Below are 23802 nucleotides of genomic sequence, written 5' to 3'. Positions count from 1 at the left end.
CCATTATGTCCCACTTGAGTGAAGTAACAGCCCTAATAATACATTTCTCTTCACTCTTGCTGGGAGGGATAACTTGTGATTTCTACATCTCCGGCGGAGTAACAGCAGGAGCTGTTTAAAAAAGTGGAGTGTGGGCGCCTGGGTGGCTCAGTGGGTTAAGCCGCTGCCTTCGGCTCGGGTCATGATCTCAGGGTCCTGGGATTGAGTCCCGCATCGGGCTTTCTGCTCAGCAGGGAGCCTGCTTCCCTCTCTCTCTCTCTCTGTAAAAAAAAAAATAAAATAAAAAAATAAAATAAAAAAGTGGAGTGTGTCTTTAAAGGTGTTCATTTTGCTTTAACTCCAAAGGACAGATTAAACTGTCATTGGTGGGAACAGCACGCAGTGTGGCTTGTCAAAAGCTCTGAAAAGCCAGTAGTCTCCCACGGCAGCCCCTAGCCGTTGTCCCATGCTCCTCGTCCGGCGGAACCAGATGGAGGTTTTCCAAGTTCTCTGGTCGAGGCGCTGCGCCAGGGTTTCGAGATCATAAATGAAGGCAGACACTTAAATCTAGGATGCCTTCGAGCCCCGGGGCAAACACTAAGGATGGATTTGAGCACAGCTCTGGGGCTCTGAGTTATCAAATCCTCACTGATTTATTTCACCTGGGAAGACTAAGCAGCTGCAGTTAATATCCCTCCCTACAATTCACAAGGAACTAAAAGCAAGTAAATTCTGCTGTCAGCTCTGTGCTAATGATTGCCTTCTGGCAAGACATTGCTTGCATGTGGTGAGATCTTTTGTTATAAAATTCAAAATTGCCTGTTTTGCTGTATCAGATCAATTCAGCAGAGAGTTCACAAAGCAAAACTTAGTCAAGGATACGTCAATATTATTTAGAGAAATCTGAAGCTATGTCCATGCGTGGCGTTCTCACAGGCATCCGTAAATTGACACTATATTGTAATGGTGTTGTGGGCGAAACTTGTCTGGAGCCCACCTCTCCTGCATGCTAAACTGGGCCTGTGCCTCCAAGTCCTTTCTGTACCCGTCTAAGGAAGGAGGCTAGCATTTGCTGAGTATCTATATATCGGCCAGAGGCTTTACTCGTCTCGTTATCTCAGCCCGGCAATATTTTCTCCACTTAATTATTTAACTTCTAGGAAAATCGGGTCTTCTAGAAATCACTCATGTGAGGTTACACAAGCCAGCTAGCCGGAGGCAGGTCTGGCTCCGAAGACGATCTTCTTTTCACTCTGTCTAACCCCCCTTCCCCTGCCCTGCATCGGAAGACACATAACTGCCCTTTATCTCCTTTCTCCAAGGTTCAGTTCCCTGGCTCCGTCCTTTTCCATGTTTCCTCCCTCAAGTCTTTGTATAAAAGAATCTTTTGAGTGAGACCACCTTCTGACCACAGCATATAAAACACAAGTTCCCTTCCTTCCACATTCCCAACTCCCTTGTCCAGATAATATTTTTCTGAAGCACTTGTAAGATCTAACATGGGGTGCCTGGGTGACTCAGTAGATTAAGCATCTGCCTTCGGCTCAGGTCATGATCCTGGGATCCTGGGATCGAGGCTGTTGAGCTCCCTGCTCAGCGGGGAGCCTGCTTCTCCCTCTCCCTCTGCCTGCTGCTCCCATGCTGTTTGTTCCCTCTCTCTCTCTCTGTCAAATAAATAAACTAATTAAATCTTAGAGAGAGAGATCTAACATAACGTATGGTTTACCTGTTTATTTTATGTCTGGCCTCTGTCAGTGGTGTGCTAGTAAATGTTTAAGAATCAGATCTCCAGGGCGCCTGGGTGGCTCAGTGGGTTAAGCCGCTGCCTTCGGCTCAGGTCATGATCTCGGGGTCCTGGGATCGAGTCCCGCATCGGGCTCTCTGCTCAGCAGGGAGCCTGCTTCCCTCTCTCTCTCTCTGCCTGCCTCTCTGTCTACTTGTGATCTCTCTCTGTCAAATAAATAAATAAAAAATCTTTAAAAAAAAAAAAAAAAAAAAAAAGAATCAGATCTCCAGGGGGAGATGCCCTGAGTGGGAAGGTTCTCAGGTTCCTGTGGGGTAAATACAGCCAGTGCTGGTGATTTCATGCACCTGCCTGTCCTTCCTGAATGCAGGGTAGGGCAGAGACGTATGTGCACAGTCTGTCATGTAGGTCGGTAAGAGCCAGCCCCCACTTGAGTATAATCTTCATGGGACAGACATCAATTGATATATATATATATTTTTTTAATTTTATTTATTTACTTATTTAACATATAATATATTATTAGCCCCAGGGGTACAGGTCTGTGAATCGCCAGGTTTACACACTTGACAGCACTCACCATAGCACATACCCTCCCCAATGTCCATAGCCCCACCACTCTCTCCCTCCCCCCCTTCCCCCAGCCCCCCCAGTTTGTTTTGTGACAGTAAGAGTCTCTTATGGTTTTTCTCCCTCCTGATCCCATCTTGTTTCATTTATTCTTTTCCTACCCCCCAACCTTCCCACGTTGCCACTCAACGTCCTCATATCAGGGAGATCATATGATAATTGCCTTTCTCTGATTGATTTATTGTGCTAAGCAAAATACCCTCCAGTTCATCCACGTCATCGCAAATGGCAAGATTTCATTTCTTTTGATGGCTGCATAGTATTCCATTGTATATATATAGCACGTCTTCTTTATCCATTCATCTGTTGATGGACATCTAGGTTCTTTCATAGTTTGGCTATTGTGGACATTGCTGCTGTAAACATTTGGGTGCATGTGCCCCTTCAGATCACTACATTTGTATCTTTAGGGTAAATACCCAGTAGTGCAATTGCTGGGTCATAGGGTAGCTCTATTTTCAACTTTTTGAGGAACCTGCATGCTGTTTTCAGGAGTGGTTGCACCAGCTTGCATTCCCACCAACAGTGTAGGAGGGTTCCCCTTTCTCCACATCCTCGCCAGCATCAGTCATTCCCTGACTTCTTAATTTTAGCCATTCTGACTGGTGTGAGGTGATATCTCATTGTGGTTTTGATTTGTATTTTCCTGATGCTGAGTGATGTGGAACACTTTTTCATGTGTCTGCTGCCATCTGGATGTCTTCTTTGCAGAAATGTCTATTCATGTCCTCTGCCCATTTCTTGATTGGATTATTTGTTCTTTGGGTGTTGAGTTTGATAAGTTCTGTATGCATTTTGGACACTAGCCCTTTATCTGATATGTCATTTGCAAATATCTTCTCTCTGATAGATATATATTTTTAAAATCTATTTTATTCACTGTTGTTTTCCTAGTACTTTGTTTGACAAATGGATGAATGAATGAATTTGGTCATTCAAATGTATTTTAAAAATATTTTTTTAATTAAAAATTAAGAAATTAAAAGATGCCTCACGTAGTGCTGGATATTTGAGCTGGAGTACTGAGCAAATCAAACCTGGCCTCCTACGGGAGGGAAAATAGACATTCAATAATTGTTGTAAATGAAGGGTTCTGTTATGGTTGTGGTAAGGCAGATGGTGAGGGGGAACTTGACCTCTAACAGGGAGCAGTCAGGTAAGAGCTATCTGAGAACTCTAGGATGGGGGAACGGTCAAGTCCAATCAACAGAGGTCCACAGCACACCTGCTGTGTGAGATGCATGGTATCGTCCAGGCCTACTGAGGGACACCAGGACTGATCCAAGACTGTCCCTCTCCAAGTTTCCAGCCTAGATAAGACTGATGAGGGAGATATACCCGACAACCCTGTGTAGCATGGACATGGGTTCATTTTCTCATAGCTAAGTCCTTATTGAGCACTGACAACGTGCCAGGCACAGCACTAGGTACCAGGGATGTAGCAGAAACAGCAAGACAGCCAGTCTGTTAGCTGTCATGACAGTACTGGCGTCTGCAGCTGGGGGTTGGCTCCCAGAGGTCACCATACTCTGAGCCCTCTTCTGGTATGGGAACACTTCTGGCTGGGACAAGGAGAGGTACAGGAGACTCTGGAAGAATTTTGTTCCCATCACCCTTATCCTGCCAGGATCCCATTTCTTTTCTTTCTTTTTTTTTTTTTTTAAGATTTTATTTATTTATTTGATTTGACACAGAGAGTGAGATCACAAATAGGCAGAGAGGCAGGCAGAGAGAGAGGGGGAAGCAGGCTCCCTGCTGAGCAGAGAGTCCAATACAGGGCTAGATCTCAGGACCCTGGGATCATGACCTGAGCTGAAGACTTTAACCCACTGAGCCACCCAGGCGCCCCAACCAGGATCCCATTTCTGATGGAGGAGAGGATTTTTAGGACTCTAGGAATATCCCTGTTGGGAGACAGGGAGTATGGGCCTTTGTCCCTGTACTTTCAGTAGATGAACACTAAACAGAACACCAGTGACATGCATGAGAACATTGTGTCAGGCTCTGGCAAATCAGTGAGTAAGATCAGCTCATGTTCCAGTGAGGCAGGCAGACACGATCAGGTCTTTCTAGTACCACTGGATAAATGTGTGAGTGCTGGAGTGGAGTCCAGAGGAAGGAGCCTTTAAGCCCAGCCACCCAGGAGAGGTCTTCCTGGAAGAGGTACTATTTGACAGAAGTCATGTGCCATGAATGGGGATCACCAGGTAGAGGAGGCTTAGAAGGATAATGAGAACTCAGAATTCGGTACGTCTCCCATCCCCCATCATTTTATTACCCTTTGGTGGAAACCCTCCTGGGCTGTGAGAAAAAGAAGCACTGTTTTTCAAAAGCATAAGGAATCCTCAAAAAATATCTGTATTTGTTTCAAATAGAAGTGAGCACTGCCAGAAAAACAACATTGTTTTGTCAGAACCTAGTCTGTATTTTTTCCTTAGTCTTTGTTTAATTAAGTTAATCCCTTAGTGGTTTCCCTTGGGACAGTGCAGATCCTACGGGCCATAAATCCCCCACGTTATAAAAACAGTCTGAAAGTACAACACACAGGAAGCCAGCTGGCACACGCACTGTTTGTGGGGCCGGGCTTCTGGAATGCAAGCGATAAGCCTCCTGGTCCTACCACGCTCTGCGCCCTCACGTAGTGTCTGCAGTCCTCTCAGCCACTTGGAGGGGGAATGGAAGACAGCAGTCATTCTGAGGTTTATTTGAAAGAGGAAACTGAGCCTGGCAGTCTCAGTTAATAAAGGGGGAGACTGCCTCCTGGGTCTGGGCACTTTCCCTTCGGATGATTGCAAGGACTTTTATCCAGTTCGACATCTCTCATCCTGGCTGGGTGCTGGAGTTCTCTGGGGAGCTTTTAAACAACCACCGCTGCTTGCATTACCCCCTCCCCCCACTCCCTGGCCAAGCCCGGTTGAGGTTGAGGTAAGGACGGGAGGGGGTGGGGGGCGCCCTGGGCATCACGATTTTCAGATCCGCAGATGGTTCTAATGGGTAGCTAAGGTTGGGCGCTGCTGCTTCTGTCAACCAGACCTTGTGGTTATTTACAGACTGTTCCGTGGGGGTCCCAGCCCCGTCCTGAAAGGAATGAGCATTGCTTCTCTTACCTACCCTGTGGGGAGAAGTCTTGTGGGGAAAAAAAAAAGAGGATTGCTTCAAGGTCTTGGTTCATTGCTTTCAAAAATGCTGCTTTCCAAGGGGTTCTTTTGTAACATATTGGGTTTTTTTTTTTTCATTATTATAAAAGCTCTTGTTATGAGCCCATGTTAGAAAATTTGAAAGCAGATCATTATAAGTAAGAATAAAAAGCACCTCTGCTCCCATCACTTCTCTGTAACTGCCATTAGGCAGGGTTCCCACTGGACACCAAAGGAGGCAGAACAGCAGCCAGAGCAGAGAAGGGAGACCCAGGTGGAGGAGCTCGGGCTCCCCATCTTCAGAGATGGCCTTGGGATTTGGGGGTGTAATTTGTTCCACTGTGCTAGAGTGACCTTTTCTAGCCACAATGCTTTCAAGCAGGTACTTTCTCCTCCCTGTGAGGGAGCTTAGAGACTAGCAAGGGAGACACAGTGAATAGATGGCATATGGATGCCTGTGTAATTGACATTGTGGTACATGCCCAGGGGAGAGATGACTGCTGATAGGGGAGGCGGATAGCTCTGGCTCCGGAGAACAGTTGACGGTCCTCCTATCAGGAGGTTAATTTTTCTTTCACTGTTCCAGCAGACCAGAGCTATTTCAGCATGGAATTCAAAAAAACTACCACTGTTCCCAAACAAAGCAGTGATTTTTATTTAACAGCTAGAAGTCTGTTAAGTTTCACCAGAGCTAAAGAAACTGTCAGATCCTCCTTTTCATCCATTTCACTGAAGGGTAATAAAACTATGGGAGATAGGGGAAACACCAAATTCTGAGTTCCTGTTATCCTTCCAAGCCTTCTCTCCCTGGTGACCCCCACTCATGGCTCATGACTTCCGTCAAATGGCACCTCTTCCAGGAAGACCTCTTCGGGTTGGCTGGGCTTGGAGCCTCCTCCCTCTGGGCTCCACTCTAGCACTCACACTTTCATCTGTGTGTCCTGCTGAATGGAATTGACTTCTCAGCCTGCCTTCTGGCCCTCTGTCATCTCGTGTCAGTTATTCTTCCCATCTTCCCTCCTGCCACCTCCATTGGAATTCCCAGCATGGAATTCAGCTACCAGGCCTGTCCCGTTTTCCTCATTTCTGCACATTTACTCACACTATTCCCTCAGCCCACAATGCCTGTCCCTTCTGCATTCTCTAACGCTTACCTGACAACCTTTTTCAGTCCACCCTTGGCTATGGGGCTAGTTTTTTCTGCCCCAGGACTTTTGCATTTGCTGTTCTTTCAATCAGAAATGCTCTTCCTAGAGCTTCTCATTATTAACCCTTAGAATACAAGCTGGGTGACAGCAGGAACCCCTTTGTCTCTTTGGTTCTTCCCTATATCCCCAGTGCCTGGGACAAAGGGGGTACTTCATTTATTGAATAAATGAAGAATATCCTGTGATTCAGATTTTTATTAGATCTCTGGCTTAGGCTTGTAACTGAAGGTTTTTATTATTAATTATTCACTGTGATTTTTACGTGAGCTAAAGTGGGTTTTTTGGTTTTTTTTGTTTTTGTTTTTTGTTTTTGTTTTTGTTTTTTTTTTGTTATTGGTGTTTTTCTTCTATCTAAATCCACTGGAAATCTCAATTGGAGTTCCCAATTGGAAATCTAGGATATAAATACACTGGTAAGAGATAGAAGAATTTGCATCTATAATTTTCTTCATCTACTTCATTGCTTCGGGAATGGAAATACATCTTTTAGCACTTAAAAGCCAGAGCCCCTATTTGTACAATCTTAGACATAAACATTTTTTAATATAATGAGGCAGATTTTATTTTTAAAAATGATTTAGTGCATTTAATAGAAGTGAAGAATAAATCAGCTTTTATCTTTTTATCAATTTAATATTTTATATTTATCTAAAAGCATAATAAACAATAAAACTCAGTGACATAGGCGATTACATTTAAGCGTAACCATTGGATTCGGGGATCAACCAAGCTTTCTAGTTAATTGAGTTTTTTATCATAGCTTTCATTAGTGATAGCTTTTAACCAGTGAAAACTCTTTTTAACATATTTGATCCCTTTAATGCTCTTTGGTTTTCTCCAGCTTTAATGGTGAAGTCACTGGAAGAGCCAGGTACAACACCAATCCATTCTTGCTGAGAAATAATGTCATCACATCAGCCTGTTTCTTGCAAAGGAGAGACTTAGTCAGTGATGGATTGAAAATGCCTTTAACCTTTTCATCCTCTGATATATTTTTAGTTCGCTCGCGGTAAATGCCTTCCTGCCAGTGCCTTCTCACTTTGCATTTGCGTGGATAGCCAGGGCTCAGCGCGTAATAAATATGCGACTTGAAGAGTTCTGCTAAGAACCAGATATCCATTTCTCCCTAGTAATCTTTGTTACCTCGATCTAACCTCCTTTGGTGTCACATTTTCTTCCTTTGTCAGTGTCTTGAAGAAATAGAGCTTAAGGAGGATTTCCAAAGATCGTTCGGGTAGACAAATGGAGGGAGGGGAAATATTTTCCAAAGGGACAGATGCAGAATTGGGACCTGCCATGTTTGGTGTGGATGGAGTAGACGGTCTTTTCACGGTGCTCTCTCTCTGGCTTCGCCGTCTGCAGAGTGTCAAAGACCGTGCCAGACTATCTCACGTACACTGGTGAGACGGGGATGACAAAGCATTTTTGTTCTCAAACAACAGGAATGGTACTTGATGCAGACAAGGGCAAATGCTTGCTTGTGATGACTTAACAGGAGGCACCAGAATGGTTCAGAGCACTTTCACGAACATGAGGAAAATACAAAACCGATGTTAATTTGAAATTACTCAATGCGTTTCCTAGAGGTGAATAATCTCCACTTCGAAAGCTGTTTTTATTTATACATAGAAATGCATCAAAATGTTAACAGCGGTTGCCTCTGGATGGTAGGATTACAGTTGCTTAATATGTTAAAAGTGATTTTAACAAGTGCTTGTTGGCTGGTGGTGTCCTGAGGGTCATGTCCTTCGGAGCTGTGTTCTCACGGCGCAATTCTGCCCCAGTCCAGGATCTGTGTGCTGCGGAGGACCACGGCTGTGAGCAGCTCTGTGTGAATGTTCTGGGCTCCTTCGTCTGCCAGTGCTACAGTGGTTTCATGCTGGCCGAGGACGGGAAAAGATGTGTGGGTGAGTATTCCCCTACCTTGTTTAATGAGGAAGGGCAAGCTGGGCACAGCGAGGGGGCTGGGGAGCCTCCCACAGATCCAAGTGCTCTCCTTTGAATTTCAACAAAGTGCTCCGTTCTCTGGTCTAGTCGTTAGTCCGAATTTGAACTCTGATGACTTCCTTTACAGCTGAGGCTAGCATGTTCTCATTTGAGGTCCTCAGCAAAAGGCAGATTTCTGATCACGTATGTAAATATAAGCGTCCCTTTATATACTGCCTCCCTTGAAAAGGACTGGGTGGGTTTTCAGCAAACGCGGAGGCTGTCTGGGGTGGCCTGACTTCAGTATAGCTCGTGTGTTGTTCATGAGATTCCCTTGCTGGTGGGCAAGGTTGCTGAGTGGCCCCTCAAAGATGGAGGCAGCCTTCCTGCTAAGCATGGATCTGCCAGAGATGGGCCCAAGGGACCACCAGGAATGAGAGCCCAGCTGTCTGTGAGAAGACACCATTGTCAGAAGAAAGGAACAGTTGCCTCCATGGCAAGCCTGGGAAGAAGTTGCAAGGGCAGTGCTTGGAATTTCAGGCACCCGCTTCCTATCAGTTGAGTGGCTTCCCACTGGGGCAACCCCACCTTGTGTGACCTGGTGGGATGTAGAAGAGCTGGGGGTGGCATCTGATTTCTTCAATGAAGGATAATGGTTCTCCTAAGCACTTAGAGAGCTCACCAGCAGGTCCCTAATGCCACCTCCCAGTGTGTCCTTAAACTCACATGGTCTCATTCGTCCTTCCTCCAACAAACAGTGACTGGCAAGCAATAGGTGTTCAATGAACTGAACTCAGTACCTCTAAGGCAAAAAATCTGGGGGCAAAGGAAGGGAAAGGACTCGACTGACGTCAGAGGGGGAAGCTACTGACTCCAAATCCTGCATTTTCTCGTCCATATCCCATTGTTTTCAGGGGGATATGTTGTGTCCCGTTACGTCTTGCTTCCCGCAGTGAACGATTATTATATTGCACATAGAATTTACATTTTCCAGCACTCTTTGATTCTTAGCTAAGGATGCAGAAGGAAAAAGCCACAAAACAAAAGTATTGGTGGCATCTTCTTAGCAGGTGAGAATTGAGTGGGTTTATTTGCTTGTTTTTACACACTGACGGGAATGAAAACTCCCTCACCAGAGGTCCACAAATGGAATTGGTCTCCTAAGCCTTGGAGGTTTTATTTATTTTTTTCTTAATCTGCGGGTGGTGACAGTGATCGGGAACAAGTTACCACACCCACTAACAGGGGCAAAAGAGAAGTCAACATGCTTCATTCATTTTTATCATGCAAATAATATACTTTCATTGAGGATAAACAGATTAAACAGATGAGCCTTGGGTGATTTATGCATCTGATGAACTGTTGAACACTACATCTGAAACTAATGATGTATTGTGTGTTGGCTAATTGAATTTAAATTAAAAAAAAGGGATTAAGCAGATGAGAAAAATCACTATTAATAGTTTGTTGTATTTTCTGCCAGACTTTTCCCCACACACATATCTAATTCAAGGAGCACCTGGGTGGCTCAGTGGGTTCAGCACCTGACACTTGATTTTGGCTCAAGTCACGATCTCAGGGCTGTGAGATCGAGCCCCTTGGTGCAGAATCTACTTGAGATTCTCTCTCTCCCTCTGCACCTCCCCCCACTCATGCACGTGCTCTAAATAAATAAATAAAATCTTTTAAAAAACTTACAAAAGTGCACCTGGGTGGCTCAGTGGGTTAAACCTCTGCCTTTGGCTCAGGTCATGATCTCAGGGTTGAGGGATCGAGGCCCTGCATTGGGCTCTCTGCTCTGCGGGAAGCCTGCTTCTCCCTCTCTCTCTGCCTGCCTCTCTGCCTACTTGTGATCTTTCTCTCTGTCAAATAAATAAATAAAATCTTTAAAAAAATAAAAATAAAAAATAAAATAAAAACTTACAAAAATATCTAATTCAAAACATTTTGTTAATGTTGAACAAAATGAGGTCATGCTGTTTACTGTGTCTAACATATTTTTTCCCTTACTGATAGTTAAATGGGTGGAAACATTGGGTGCTGTTGGGTCAGAAGGAAACTGGACCATTGGGAATAAGGCCAGTGGATAAGCTTCAGGAAAAAGGGGGAGTGTGTCTGGTTAATCAGGAGATGGAAGGAGCCAGGAAGGCCCAGAGCTAGTGTGGGCAACAAGGAGTAGATGGGGCAAGGGCAGTAGGGGCTGTGGCTGGGGCAGGAGGTCTGCCCTGGGCCTTGGGAAACTGGAGGGTGGTGAGGAACCCAGTTTTCTGAGCGTTGCCACAAATAATTGCCTTATTGTCCCTGTGTGGTAGAGAACCTTGGTGCTCTAGGGGTCCAGAGCTGCTTGGTGGAGCTATGCTGAGTGTAGAGCCAATGGCGGAAGTAAGAGAAACTACAGAAGGTCAGAGAAGAAGGTCATTCTAATGGCCAGGGTGGGGAAAATCTAGAAAAGGAAGGAAGGGTAGCCATTGGACAGGTGTCCAAGGCAAGGGGAGACATGGAGGGCGGTAATGGTGTGGACACGGCAGAGCTCTCAAAGCTCGAAGGCTGGGTTGGGAGGGGCAGCCCTTACTCCTGAGAGTGGGTAGATGAGGGGGAGACTGTCACAGGGATGCCAGACTGAAAGCTAAACAGGTGATCTTACTCGAGGACAGCAGTTGGAAGGGGCTTGTCAAAGATGGAGACTCCAGGTATCAGACTGAGACAGGAAATTTAGTGAAGCAAAGGCTGGTGGGGACTCTGGAAGCTCTCTGTCAGCAGCTGGTCTGGATGACCTGTGTGTAGATGGGAACGTTAAGAATATGGGGACCATAAATCCCAGTTAATCCAGCATGATCCTTGCTTACGCCTGTTGGCTTAGTTCTCAACAGCCCTCCCTTTCGCTTTCGAAGGGTTCTAGTCTGGGGTGACAAACTACAGGGTCACCCCACTTAAGGCCAGCCCGGCTTAAACAGTGGAAGAGACCCACTCTGTTGAAGCAGAGGGTGCCTGCCGGTGTGATGTAGAGGAAGGAATTGAAGATACCAGCTACAAGCAGAGCATTCAGGGCTTTGAAATCAGGGTGAAAAGTCTGGACTTCATCTCTGGAAGAGAGACACTGAAGGGTTTCTAATTGGAAGTGACAAATGTAAAGCCTCATTTTAGGAAACTGAATCTCAGGGTGAACTGCAGGATAGATTCCGGAAGGAAGACGGTGAGGGATGGAAAGACCAGTCAGGAGACTCTGGCAGTCCTCAAGGAGAGGTGACAAGGGTCGGAGTTTGAGGGACGACTGAAGAGATGGAGAGGGAGGGAGTAAGGCGTGAGGAGACGCTGTGAGTAAAGGGGCGGAGGAAAAGTCTGAAATTGCTCCTGAGTTTAAGCCTCCATTGATTCTGACAGATAATGAGCAGTTTTAGACAAGGTGAGTCTGAAGTTAAGGTGGGACCCTGACAAGGACGTGTCAGGAGGGAGGAGAAAAGATTACCTCACCATGAGAGGAGGTTAGAACCAACAGCACAGCTGGGAAGCCACGCAGTGCGTTCTCTTGTAAATTTTAATTTCCATCTAATTTTCACTTTAAATGCATATTTGTGTGTGTGTCTGTTTTGACCTTCAGTACAGTAAGACCTGGGCTTCAATCCCAGTTCTGCTGCTCACTGGTCATGGGTCATTTCATGTCTGAGCCTCTGTTTTTCTCATCCATATTGTAGTGGGATTAAATAAGGTAAGGAGTCAAGTTTCTAATACACACAAGGCCATTGTTATCATTATTACAATGTATATCATCATCATCATCATCATCATCATTTCCTGGCTATCCTGAAGTATGGAGTGAGGAGAGAGTGAAAGCCTGAGCCTTGCTGGCCTGAGCCACATGTAGGGAGCCAGGGGGGACAAGTGGGGCAAAAAAAATATCTGTGAAGGAACAGCCTAAGGTGGGGGTCGGGGAGGGGAGAGGTGGACAAAAAATCAGAAGTCATGGAATATGATGGGAAAGAGAATTTCTAGGCCAGGTCAATATCAGTGTCATCCTCCAGTGAGGCCAAAGGGAACAGAACTTAGAGAAAAAGCCATTGAGTTGAGTCACAGATTCATCTCAGCAAATATTTCCAAACTCTCTGCCAGGCACTCTGCTGGCCATTAGGGACACAACGATGGCCAGAAGCCCACTGATAATGACCAAGAGGGGTGGAACAGAGGGCCGATTTCAGGGGGAGGGGAGGTGGTGGGACAGCGGGGACGGCAACTCTAAGTTATTTATTTAGAGACGTGTGGTAGACATTCATTACGTCCAGCTACAGGTGAAAGGACAAAACCTTCAAAGCTGTGGGTCTAGCACTTTGACTCATCCCAGAGTTATGACCGTGACCTGCATGAAAATCCAATTCTTAGCCATCCTCAGGACTTTTCAAGACAACATTTCCGTTTTTGATTTAGAGGAACATTAAATTCTAGTGTTGGAGTCCCATTTCCCTAACTGCTCATTTCACTCTGGACAGTACTGAATTTATCCCGCATTCAGGTGATCGAGGATGAACTCCCAACCTAGGTTCTCCTTTTGCTTTAATTGAGTTCCCTCTACTTTTCTGCTGTACTTGTTCTGGTATTTACCAACTGTCTTGTCTTTGGGGGTAACTTTGGTCCAGTTTGTATCTTATCTGCCTAAGCAGATTCTAAACTCTTGGGGAGAGGCCAATGAGTGTCATTTTCATCTTTCACAGAGTAGACTTGTGTGTTTCAGTACATCGACGGAGGCTGAGTGATTGATCACCATCTCAAGCCGTCATATATTTTAAAAAGCCTTGTTCCTTCGATGGCTTTTGCAGTTCCAAAGTCAGCTTTTGCATATTAAAGAAATTGTCAGAATAAATGTGTATAAAGTCAAACTCTGAAAGCCGTTCCTCTTCAGGTTCACTTCCTGGAAGTAATCTCTGCTAAAAGCTTGGCTTCTCCTTTCTGCCTTTCTTCTAAGATGTCTTATGTGTAGTATTTGCTTGTCATGACTATCCAGGGTTTAACACAATGCCCGTTGTACAGTCATTGCTCAGTAAGTGGTTGTGGAACAAATGAATGGCATTAAGGTATTTCTTAAACCCCAAATTCAGTTTTATCTAAATAAAGATGCAGGGTGATAAAAACCTAACCCACATTTATTGAATGTTACAAAGTCATAATTGGTGTATAGTTGCAACAACTCTATGGGGTAGGTACTATTGTACCTACCACATTTTATAAGTCTCTTAATCTGTCTCTGTTTCAATGACTTTATCTGTAAACTGAGGATAACAATAATTTGTACCTCAAAGGATTGTTGCGAGGGTTCAACGAGTGGATATATGTAAGACATTTGTTAAAATTTTAATGTCATTATATTGTTTGATACAGGGGCAACTGATAAACATTAGCTGAATTTGAATTTCTGTATCCTCTTTATTTAAATATTTTACTTATTTATAGAGCAAGTGAGAGAAAGAGAGAACGAGTGTGAGGGAGGGGAGGTGTGCAGAGAGGGGGAGGGAGAGAAAGAAACTTTTTTTTTTAAGACTTTATTTATTTAACAGAGATCACAAGTAGACAGAGAGGCAGGCAGAGAGAGAGAGAGAGGAGGAAGCAGACTTCCTGCTAAGCAGAGAGCCCGATGTGGGGCTCGATCTCAGGACCCTGGGATCATCACCTGAGCCAAAGGCAGAGGCTTTAACCCACTAAGCCAAACGGGTGCTCTGGGAGAGAGAGAATCTTAAGCAGACTCTGTGTTGACACGAGCCCAATGCAGGGATTGATCTCACGACCCAGAGATCATGATCTGAGATGAAACCGAGAGTCAGATGTTTAACCGACTGAGCCACCCAGGCATCCCTGAATTTCTATAACCTTTATGAACTTTTGTATTCTTTTGAATGCTTGCATTTAACAGCATGTCAGATGTGTGCTACATTTACAAAATCAGATTGAGGCGCGTACTCGGAACGATGGTAGCACATAGCCATGGGGCTTTAGTGGGGCATTACTGCTACCTTCAGAGCTTTCCCCCTGAATTCTGCTCTACCAATCACCTTCATTGAGGAGGGGATGCTTGGTAGTTGAGTTGGGGACAAGGGATGGCACGATCCATTTTTATATGGAAAGGTCAGCTTTTTAGACCATCAGCTAACCACCCATGTTTGATGCGTGACCTCCCCCAATTCCAACCTGTTAAATATTGGATTTCTCCCCATACTGGTTTGCTAGGATTATAACAGAGCCACAGAGTGAGTGGCTTTAACATTAGAGCTCTATTTTCTCACTATTCTGGAAGCCAGGACTCCAAGGTCAAGGTGTCACCAGGGTTGGTTTCTTTTGAGGTCTCTCTCCTTGACTCATAGAAGGTCGGTCCCTTCCTGCCTCTGCATGTGGTCTTTCTTCTGGGTACACACTTACTTGGTGCCTCTTTGAGTGTCCAGATCTCCTCCCCTTATAAGGACCCCAGTCAGACCGGAGTAGGGTTCACCCGAATGGCCTCATCCTCATTGAATCACTTCTTTAAAGGTCCTACCTCCAACTACAGTTATATCCTGACTGGGTTTAGGACTTAAACATCTGTATTTAGTGTGGGGAAGACTATTCAGCCCAGAACTCTTCTCTGTTTTTCCAAAATCAATAAGAAACTCTCCGAGTTTCAGACTCCTGCATATAGAAACCCAGCTGGCCCCTCAGCAGAGAGGTTTTAGGACCCTGACTCTACGTGGGTATCTCCTATATACTCAGCAAGTCAAATGCGTCTTCCATTTCTCCAACGATGAATTTGGTTTTTCTTACTCTGTCGTCAACAAACTTTAAAACCCAAATGTTCCTCCTTGAAATATCCTATTTCTACTGATGCCATCCCCTTGCAGACTGATGCCTCCTGAGAAATCTTTGGAATGTGACCGGGTAGTAAACCAGAGACCCTCCATCTTGGGCTCCATTACCTTGCACCAAAGTATCATTTATTCTTGGACACAGAGTCTGAACGTAGGGATACCGCTTCTAACCCTGTGATTTTAACCCTTTGTGATCTGGAGAGCCAAATTCCCTACAATCAGGGAATGACCCTTTCTGCAGGTAAAGGAGAGCGTATGGATATGTCAGGCAAAACAACCGAGAAAGGATTTTGTTGAAGGAGATGAAGATTTGAAACAAGGAGCATCTCTGAGTTACACAAATGGAGCACCTCCATGTATCTGCCCCTGAACTTGGCCTCTCTTTTTACAAGTACAGTTTTGCAACCAAGGAAGTTAGGCCAAGAACCCAAAGCATGTGGCAAAGGGTGTCAGAGTTGAATGGACTGGAACTCTCTTGGTCTTAAAAAGCTTTGAGGTTCATATCCTTGAAGTGGGCTCCTCCACATCTGATGTTGTCCTAATGGCCTCTTCTGCTGTCCCCAGCAGCCTGGCAGAAAGCCAGTGAGTGGCCCTCAAGCCAAGGTGGGGATTGGACACCTTGTGGTTTTACAGGCCAGGGTCTTGAGGCCCAGGAATGCTTGACTCCCACCTTGCCAACCTCCCCTACCCCCTTCAGTTCCCCAGATTGCTGAGCGCACAAAAACCAAAACCAGCAAGAGAATCAAAGACCAGGAGAAGCCATGAGCTTGAGCCTGTGGTTGGCCGATTGATGGAAAGTGTCTTTCAAAGAGTGGAATCATTAAAAAACCACATATCCAAACCTATCCTAACCTTTTTGTTTTTATTGAAAACACATAAATGTACTTTTAATAAAAATTACCTTTAATTACACTTTTAAAAAGTACTAATTTGAAGTCCATTTCTAAAATCTATGATTAAAATTTTTTTTCTTACATAAATCATGTCCATAATGTACTGTCCACAATTTTCAACTTTGGTTTCCTTAAATTGGAGCAAGAATTGGAAGACTTCTGTAAACTAGTCTAAGGGCAGAATCCTTGTAAATTTTCACGAAAATTTCCCAATCTTTTACATGTTTTATCCATGCCTGCTTCCACGCAATTTTGGTTAGCAAATTGCTTTAATTAGTTCTTTCCAAAGCTTTCAATTTAGTTTTTGTTTTTTTTTAAAAGCTCAATTTGTTTTAATGACTATATTTAATTGGTTTTTATAGTATTTATAATTATTTACAATAACATATATAAATGGCATATATAGGCTTGGGAACAAAACCAATTTTGGCTCTTTTTGGCAGTGGTTCTCAAATTTTAACATGCATGAGAATCATCTGGAGGGCTTGTTAAAACACAGATTCTTGGGTCCTATACCCAGTTTCTGATACACTAAGTCTGTAGTGGGATCTGAGTATTTGCATGACTGACATGGTCTCAAATGATGATTTTTGCAGCTGGTTCACAACCACGTTTTGAGAACAAAAACTTTACAAGCATGCAGTCAGTCAATAAGGAAAGTACACAGGTGTTCTGGAGCACGGGTGTTCCACCACAGCTGCTTTATAACCGCACAGCTCAGCCACAGCTATTTAGAAACACAGGTGTTCCAAAAGCCTGGAGCATTTTGTATGCTCTGGGCATCAGGTCCCATATTCCCAGAGGGAATGAAAAGCATTGATTGATCAGGCATTGGGTAAGTGGAGGTCAGTTGAAAGAGCTTCTTCTGTACAACTCTGTTAACCGCCTGATCCAACACTGAATGTTCTAGAGCATTCTGGAAAAATACAAGTTTGGAGTATAGGGCCCAGATTTTAGGCTAAGCAAAACCTCCAATCTGTCCTCACTCTAATAAGGGGCCAGCATACTCTGGTGTCTCTCTCAGGGACAGAGCTGGCTGGGCTCAGAAATTATACCTCATGGTGTGTAAGAGGAAGTTTCAAGAGAGAGGGAGAATTTGAGTTTCTGACTTTAGATATAGATAGCGTTCCATTCATCATTGTGGTATTGTCACCGTCCTGGAACCTGGAAATCAGAGGAGCAGCTCTTCTCTTCGGTGGGGACACTAAAAAGTGGCCTGAGGTTGGTCAAGCTGACAAGCAGGTGCCCCTTGTCAGTGGTTGGGAGATTTTTAAGAAGGCAGATGAGGCCCAGCATGGGGAGGTCGGAGGTGGGAAGTGCCCACTGCCAACACAGGTCAGTGTGGGCCACAGCATGGCCCGCTCCTGTGACCTGCAGACTGGGACCCATGCCAGGGCTTGGTCTCAGGGTCCTCTGTTTCCGCGACTATTTGCGCAATGTTACAATGGTTCTTAAATAATGAGACATTAGCTTTTAGAAGAATCTGGTGCTAGATCACTATTTATGGTATGACTCCACTCCAGCAACTGGCTTAGGTCCCATGACACGCAGATCCTGCAACTATGTGAATGTCCTGTTCCCACAATGACTTGTGTATTAAACCCTCAAATAATAGGTGCTGTTAGAACTCTTTAGGGAGGCAAAGTCACAAAAATGATACTTTAGACAGAAACTTAACAAAGCCTGGAAGTAAAAGGATAAGCACAACACAGCCTTTAAAAGTCTGTAGATTTTTCCTTTGCATATTTTGATTACTATGTTAAGTATGCCATTATCCTCCCAGTGAGAGGTTTTGGTTTGCAAATCACACGTGTATTAATTGTGGATCCTATTTCCTTTTTATTATTTCTAAGTTTTTGATACTGGAATATCCTAAAATATTATAGAGGGAAATGCTTTTTTTTAAATATACAAAATTTCATTACAAAAGTTTTTTTAAAAAAACAAAAAGCAACATTCTAAAAAATCCAAAATTTACTATTTGGGAAATGCTTTTTTTAGAATTTATTTATTTATTTATTTATTTGGAAAGGTGGGGAGGGGCCAAGGGAGAGAGAGAGAGAGAGAGAGAAACTTAAGCAGACTCTGTACTGAGTGCATGCAGAGCTGGACGTGGGGGCTTCATCTCATGACCCTGGGAACACAACCTGATCCAAACCAAGAATCAAATGCTTACCCAGCTGAGCCACCCAGGCCCCAAAGGAAATATTTTTAAAAGGAAAAACAAATCATCCATAATTCTACCACCTAAACACTGCAAGAATTTTTATTTCTGATTTCCAGGCTTTAGACATACCTAGAAGCTCTATTTCACCTGGGTGTAATCCCTGTAAATATTCCATTTTTAGATCTACTTTTTTCACCAAATTATATCTGTCTTCCTATTTACAATTATATTAGGATGAGACTATTGATAACTATCTAGTGCCCCAAATGGAACTCCTGATCTTCTCCCACAAAACCCGCTGTATCTCCCCCCACCGGATGACAGCAGCTCCAGCCTCACACCAGATCCCCCAAGTCAGACTTCCTCCCTCTCTTTCGCTCCTTCCCACCTCTATTCCAGCAGGACCACCCACTGTCCCCACCTCAACTTATACCTGGTGTATTGGCTTCCTAGGGCCACCATCACAACAGACCACAAACTGGGTGACTGAACTCAATAGAAAGGTATTGCCTCCTAGTTCTGGGCTAGAAACCTGAAGCCGAGGGGCTGGCAGGGCCGTGCTCCCCCTGGAACTTGGAGGGGAAATCCTCCTTTGTTCTGGCAGTGACTGTTGACCCGTGGCATTCCTCAGCCTGCGGCCACATCACTCCAGCAGCCATCCTCGCGTGGTGTTCTCCCTGTGTGTCCATGTCTTCCTGTAGCATTCTTCTCTCCCTATAAGGGCACCATCCATATTGGGTTAGGGCCCACCCATAGGACCTCATTGCCACTCCATTGTATCAGCAAAGACCCTATTTCCAAAGAAGATCACATTCACAGGTACCAGGGTGAGGACTTCAACCTATCTTTTTGGGGAGCATGGTTAGCCCAGAAGACCCAGAACATGCCTCTGCTGTCTCCCCCCCCACCCCTGTCCCACACCATCCTACTTCCAGCCTCCACTGTTCCTCACTGGGATGACTATAGCCTTCTAACTGGTTTTCTACTGTCATACTTGCTGTCTGTGGTCTGTTCTCCATTCCTGTGTTCAGAACCTTCCAGGGACTCCCTACTTACTCAGAGTAAAAACCAAAGTCATCACAGTGGGCCTCAGTGCTTCCCGATGCGCTCGTCCTCACCTCCCACCTGTCTCTGCTCCAGCCACATTGGCCTCCCTGCGGGTCCTTCAGTACACCAGGCAGATGCCCACCTCCTGACCTTCGTGCTTGCTGTTCCTTTTGCCCCAGTGCTTGTTCCCTCCCAGTTATCTGCTTGGTTCATTCCTCATTCAAGACTCTACCCCGCTGCCTCCTTCTCCTGAGGCCTCTCCTGGCCACTTCTATTAACTTCCACTATCCTTCCCGCCTCCCACAGGCTCTATTTCTTTTCCCCAGAATACTCTCCACCTTCTACAAGACGATCTGATTTACTTATTTACTTTATTTTTTGACCACTACCTCCATCATCCAAATGTGAGCCCCATGAGGACTGGCATCGGTGTCTTTTGTTTTTTTGCTCTATCCTTTGCCCCTAAAACAGGGCCAGGCCTGAGGTAGGTATTCAGTAAACATTTATAGAATTAATGAGAATTAGGACAAAACATCGTCTCATAATTTACTAAAGCATTTACCATTATTAAATGTTCATCTTATTTTCCAGATTTTTCTTGTCACAATAAATAATGCTGCTATAAACAGCTTATTTCATATAGTTTCTCTCCCCCTTTTCTTAATGATTTCTTTGGGTCACATTTCCACAATGAACATGGCCAAATGTCCTTCGCAAAGGACTTCTGTCAATTTATGATGCCACCACCATGAATAGCTCTGACTCTCTTCCCGGGCTACCTTGCCGCTGTTGGGTTTTGTTCTGTCTTTATTTGTGCCATTTAATAGTTGTAAGTATTGTAAGCCTTGTGATGGTTTTGACTTGCATTTCTTTTTTTGTTTGTTTGTTTAAGATTTTATTTCTTTATAGAGAGAGGGAGTGAGAGAGAGAGAGAGAACAAGAGGGGGAGGGTCAGAGGGAGAGGCAGACACCCTGCTGAGCAGGGATTCCCAAAGCCCAACTCTATCCTGGGACTCTGGAATCTTGACCTGAGACCTCAGATGCTTAACTGACTGAGCCGCCCAGGTGCCCCTGATTTGCATTTCTTTAACATTTAAATACAGTTGGTCCTGTGTTCTTTAGTCTGTCTTCTGCTATAAACTACCTGTTCTAGATCCCTGATTACTTTTTGGATGTTGGAGGGGAGAAGCCTTGGTTCATCCCTCTTTTCTCCATACTGTTTGGGGGGCAAAGATATTAATCTTCATTTATATGTAGTATAAGTATGCTACTATCTCCATTCCATCCAATTATTTGCTTTCCTGTTTGTGTTTCTACTTCAACTCTGTGTTTGAATATTTACAGCTGTGGACTACTGTGCCTCAGAGAACCACAGGTGCGAACACGAGTGTGTGAATGCGGACGGCTCCTACTTTTGCCGGTGCCCTAAGGGATTTGCTCTTAACCCAGATGGAAAAACCTGCACAAGTAAGTTACATTAAAAAAAAAGTTTGTGTGTCTATGTTTTTGGGGACTGTTTTTGGACCTCACAGTTTATTTATTTACTTACATTTATTTTAATCCCAGTGTCATTAACATACAGTGTCATATCAGTTTCAGATGTACAATACGGTCATTCAGCAACACCACCGGCATTTTTTTGGTGCTCTCGCTATGGGCACTGTGGCATTGGGACCTCTCCCAAGCATGTTGTAAGACAAGATTATGTGCTGGGGAGTCTGAGACCTTCTGCCCCTATTCCTCCTTCGTCAGGCCTTTCTTCACTTGTCCTGGGACTGTAACCCACCCTGTCTCGACCTCGCTCTTCAAGGCATTAGACAGAGGTATCTGTCCTTTATTGGAGACCCCCTATGGGAATGTTCTTCCAACATTTGCTGAGTGTGCTGACAACCGGACCATCTTACTTCATGCTGGCTCAGCCAGGCCGTGCCCATCAGTATTAACAGAGCTTAAGGAATACTTTCACTGAAGCCTTGTGGCTTGTGGGTTCAGCTCTGACTCCACGCGAGTACAGGGAAATCGCTGAGCGGAAAGGAGTCGAATGTGGTTGCTTTGGGGTGGGGGAGGAGTGGCCAGAGGGTGGTTTGCCGAGAATTGCTCATGCTTTTGTTTGACATATTTAGTTCTCTTTGATTTTAACTATACATACACAAATCAGAATTAATTTGAGCTCCTGAAATCCGACCATAAAAGATTTATAAATTAAAGATGCTTTGCAAAAGGATTGCAAGAGCGTTCTTTTACACATGAAGGTGTTCAGTGCACTTACGAGGTTGTGAATGGATTATCGTCCTGTAGAGGGGTTCACCTGAGAGAAGCTTGGTTTTGTAAAGTATTAGGGCCCAGCATTTTTAAAAAATGAAGTTTGGTCGTTTTTAAAAAGATTTTATGTAATTTTTTTGAGAGAGAGAATGAACAGGCGAGAGCACAAGCAGGGGGAACAGCAGAGGGAGAGGTAGAAGCAGGCTCCTGGCTGAGCAGAGAGTCCAATGTGGGGCTCAATCCTAGGACCCTGGGATCATGTCCTGAGCCAAAGGCAGACGCTTAACCGACTGAGCTACCCAGTGCCCCTAAAAAATGAAGTTCAACAGCAGATTAGCGTAAGTCATCTCTGAAACATACATCAATGAGAAAATAGGATTTCAATTCATAAAAAGTTCTTGTACCCATAACCTTTCTAAAATAAATCGATGATGTAAAGCAGGATATACTTGCACAGTATTTTAAAAATCATCCCCCACAAAACTCCTGACGTATGAACTTGCCCTTCGATCCCTAAATACCAGCAACTTCAAACACTGGAGCTGGAGGCCGGGCTGGAGCATGAAATTGCAAGGGACACCTTCAGTCAAAACACACATTTCTGGAGTCCTAACCATGTGCCAATTGCAACGAGCAAGGCGAGGTCCTTCCTGGACGATAGCATATCTGGGCTGAGTCTTGAAGGCAAAGCCTTCATTTATTGACCAGGCAAAGAAGGCTGAGACAGGGTGGGGGCCTGGAGGAGGAAAGAAATGCAAAGATATGAACCAGACAGGCTCAGACCCATGCCCGGCCCAGGACCTCCACGCAGTTTATTGAAAAAAGAAGTGAATGAATGCGAGGACTCCTCTGTTCTCGTCTCCCTTCCCTTCTGAACACTCGGAACCATAAGCCAGCAGCCTGGGCTGTGGTCGTGGCAGGGAATGTGGTTGCTGGGCTGGTAGGTCCATTCTCTTCGCCAGAGAGGAGGCTGTGTGGTACCAAGGGGCAGCCTTCGGCCTCAGATTGAATTCTCTTCTTTCACTGGGTGGTCTTGGGCGAGTTATTTGCGCCTCAGTTTCCTCAGCTGATAGGGATGAGAATCCTGCCTGCTTCAGAGTGTTGTCTTGAAAACTAAATGAAATCATCCGCAGAAACTATTAGGCAAATGGTCCAGTGCTGAGCCAGTTCTCTGAAGGGATGATACTGCCTTCAAAGATTTTAAATTGGTATTTATTGAGCATATACCACACGCCTGAGCTAAGTTTAATCGTGCGTAAGAAATTCAAGACAGGGCCCCAGGCTTCCACTGGAATGAGACTTGGAGGCAAACACACATCCCATCCCGTCTCCCTCCTGCCTCTGCAGAACTTCGTCCCTGCCTGGGGTCCCTGTCCCCAGTTCCCAGTGCCTCACCATCACCCCTACCCTGTGGCTCAGCATGTCTCCTATCCCAGAAGCTCTTGGGACGTGGAGGGTTACAAGCCCCAGGACGGTGCCGGCAAGGGGACCCTGGCAGTGGACACCGAAGCACAGGGGCACTGGGAGGAGAGGTCTGGCTGGGAGGCAGGGGACGGACTGGTCCAGTTGGGAGCCTCTCCAGTTAGGCACAGAGCCCAGCAGTCCAGCCGCCTCTGAGCCCTGGTAGAGTCAAGACCCAGGAGTGGGCAGAGAGAAGTGTTAGGCACTTACAGGAGTCTGGGCAGGCAGGATCGGGAACATGTGTCCCCTAGAAAAGGGACTCTCTTCCTCCCATGCTCAGGAGCAGGGTGAGACCCAGACCTGGGGAGGTTACTGGCGAGAGGAAGGGGCCCCCTGGCTTACTTGGAAAGCTGCGAGAGCAGGAAATAAAGTGAAATCCAGCAGTAAGAACTGAGAGCCTTGGGAGCACCCCACATCTGTGAGGGACAAGAGCAAGAACCGTGAAAGAGGGGCCAGTTAAAAAGACAGAAACAGGATGGGGGCAGAAATTCAGAATCTAGGCAGCCAACCTGTTAGTAATTAATGAG

The 23802-nt window shown here is 45.1% G+C and overlaps 1 protein-coding gene across 1 annotated transcript in view; it reads left to right on the top strand.

The window, feature by feature from the left end:
• The window catches only part of LOC111146598 (matrilin 2), a 120508-nt gene that overhangs the window by 51617 nt on the left and 45089 nt on the right, over positions 1-23802 (top strand). The window contains exons 5-6 of the mRNA XM_022502221.1: positions 8483-8605; positions 20897-21019. Of these exons, the coding sequence (XP_022357929.1) occupies positions 8483-8605; positions 20897-21019 (246 nt within the window). The remainder of the gene's footprint in view (positions 1-8482; positions 8606-20896; positions 21020-23802) is intronic.

The sequence above is a fragment of the Enhydra lutris genome, unplaced genomic scaffold (genome assembly GCF_002288905.1).
Source record: "Enhydra lutris kenyoni isolate GAN:26980312 unplaced genomic scaffold, ASM228890v2 scaffoldscaffold14, whole genome shotgun sequence".
NCBI classification, from domain to species: domain Eukaryota; kingdom Metazoa; phylum Chordata; class Mammalia; order Carnivora; family Mustelidae; genus Enhydra; species Enhydra lutris.
This window is presented reverse-complemented; position numbering and strand designations above follow the sequence as displayed.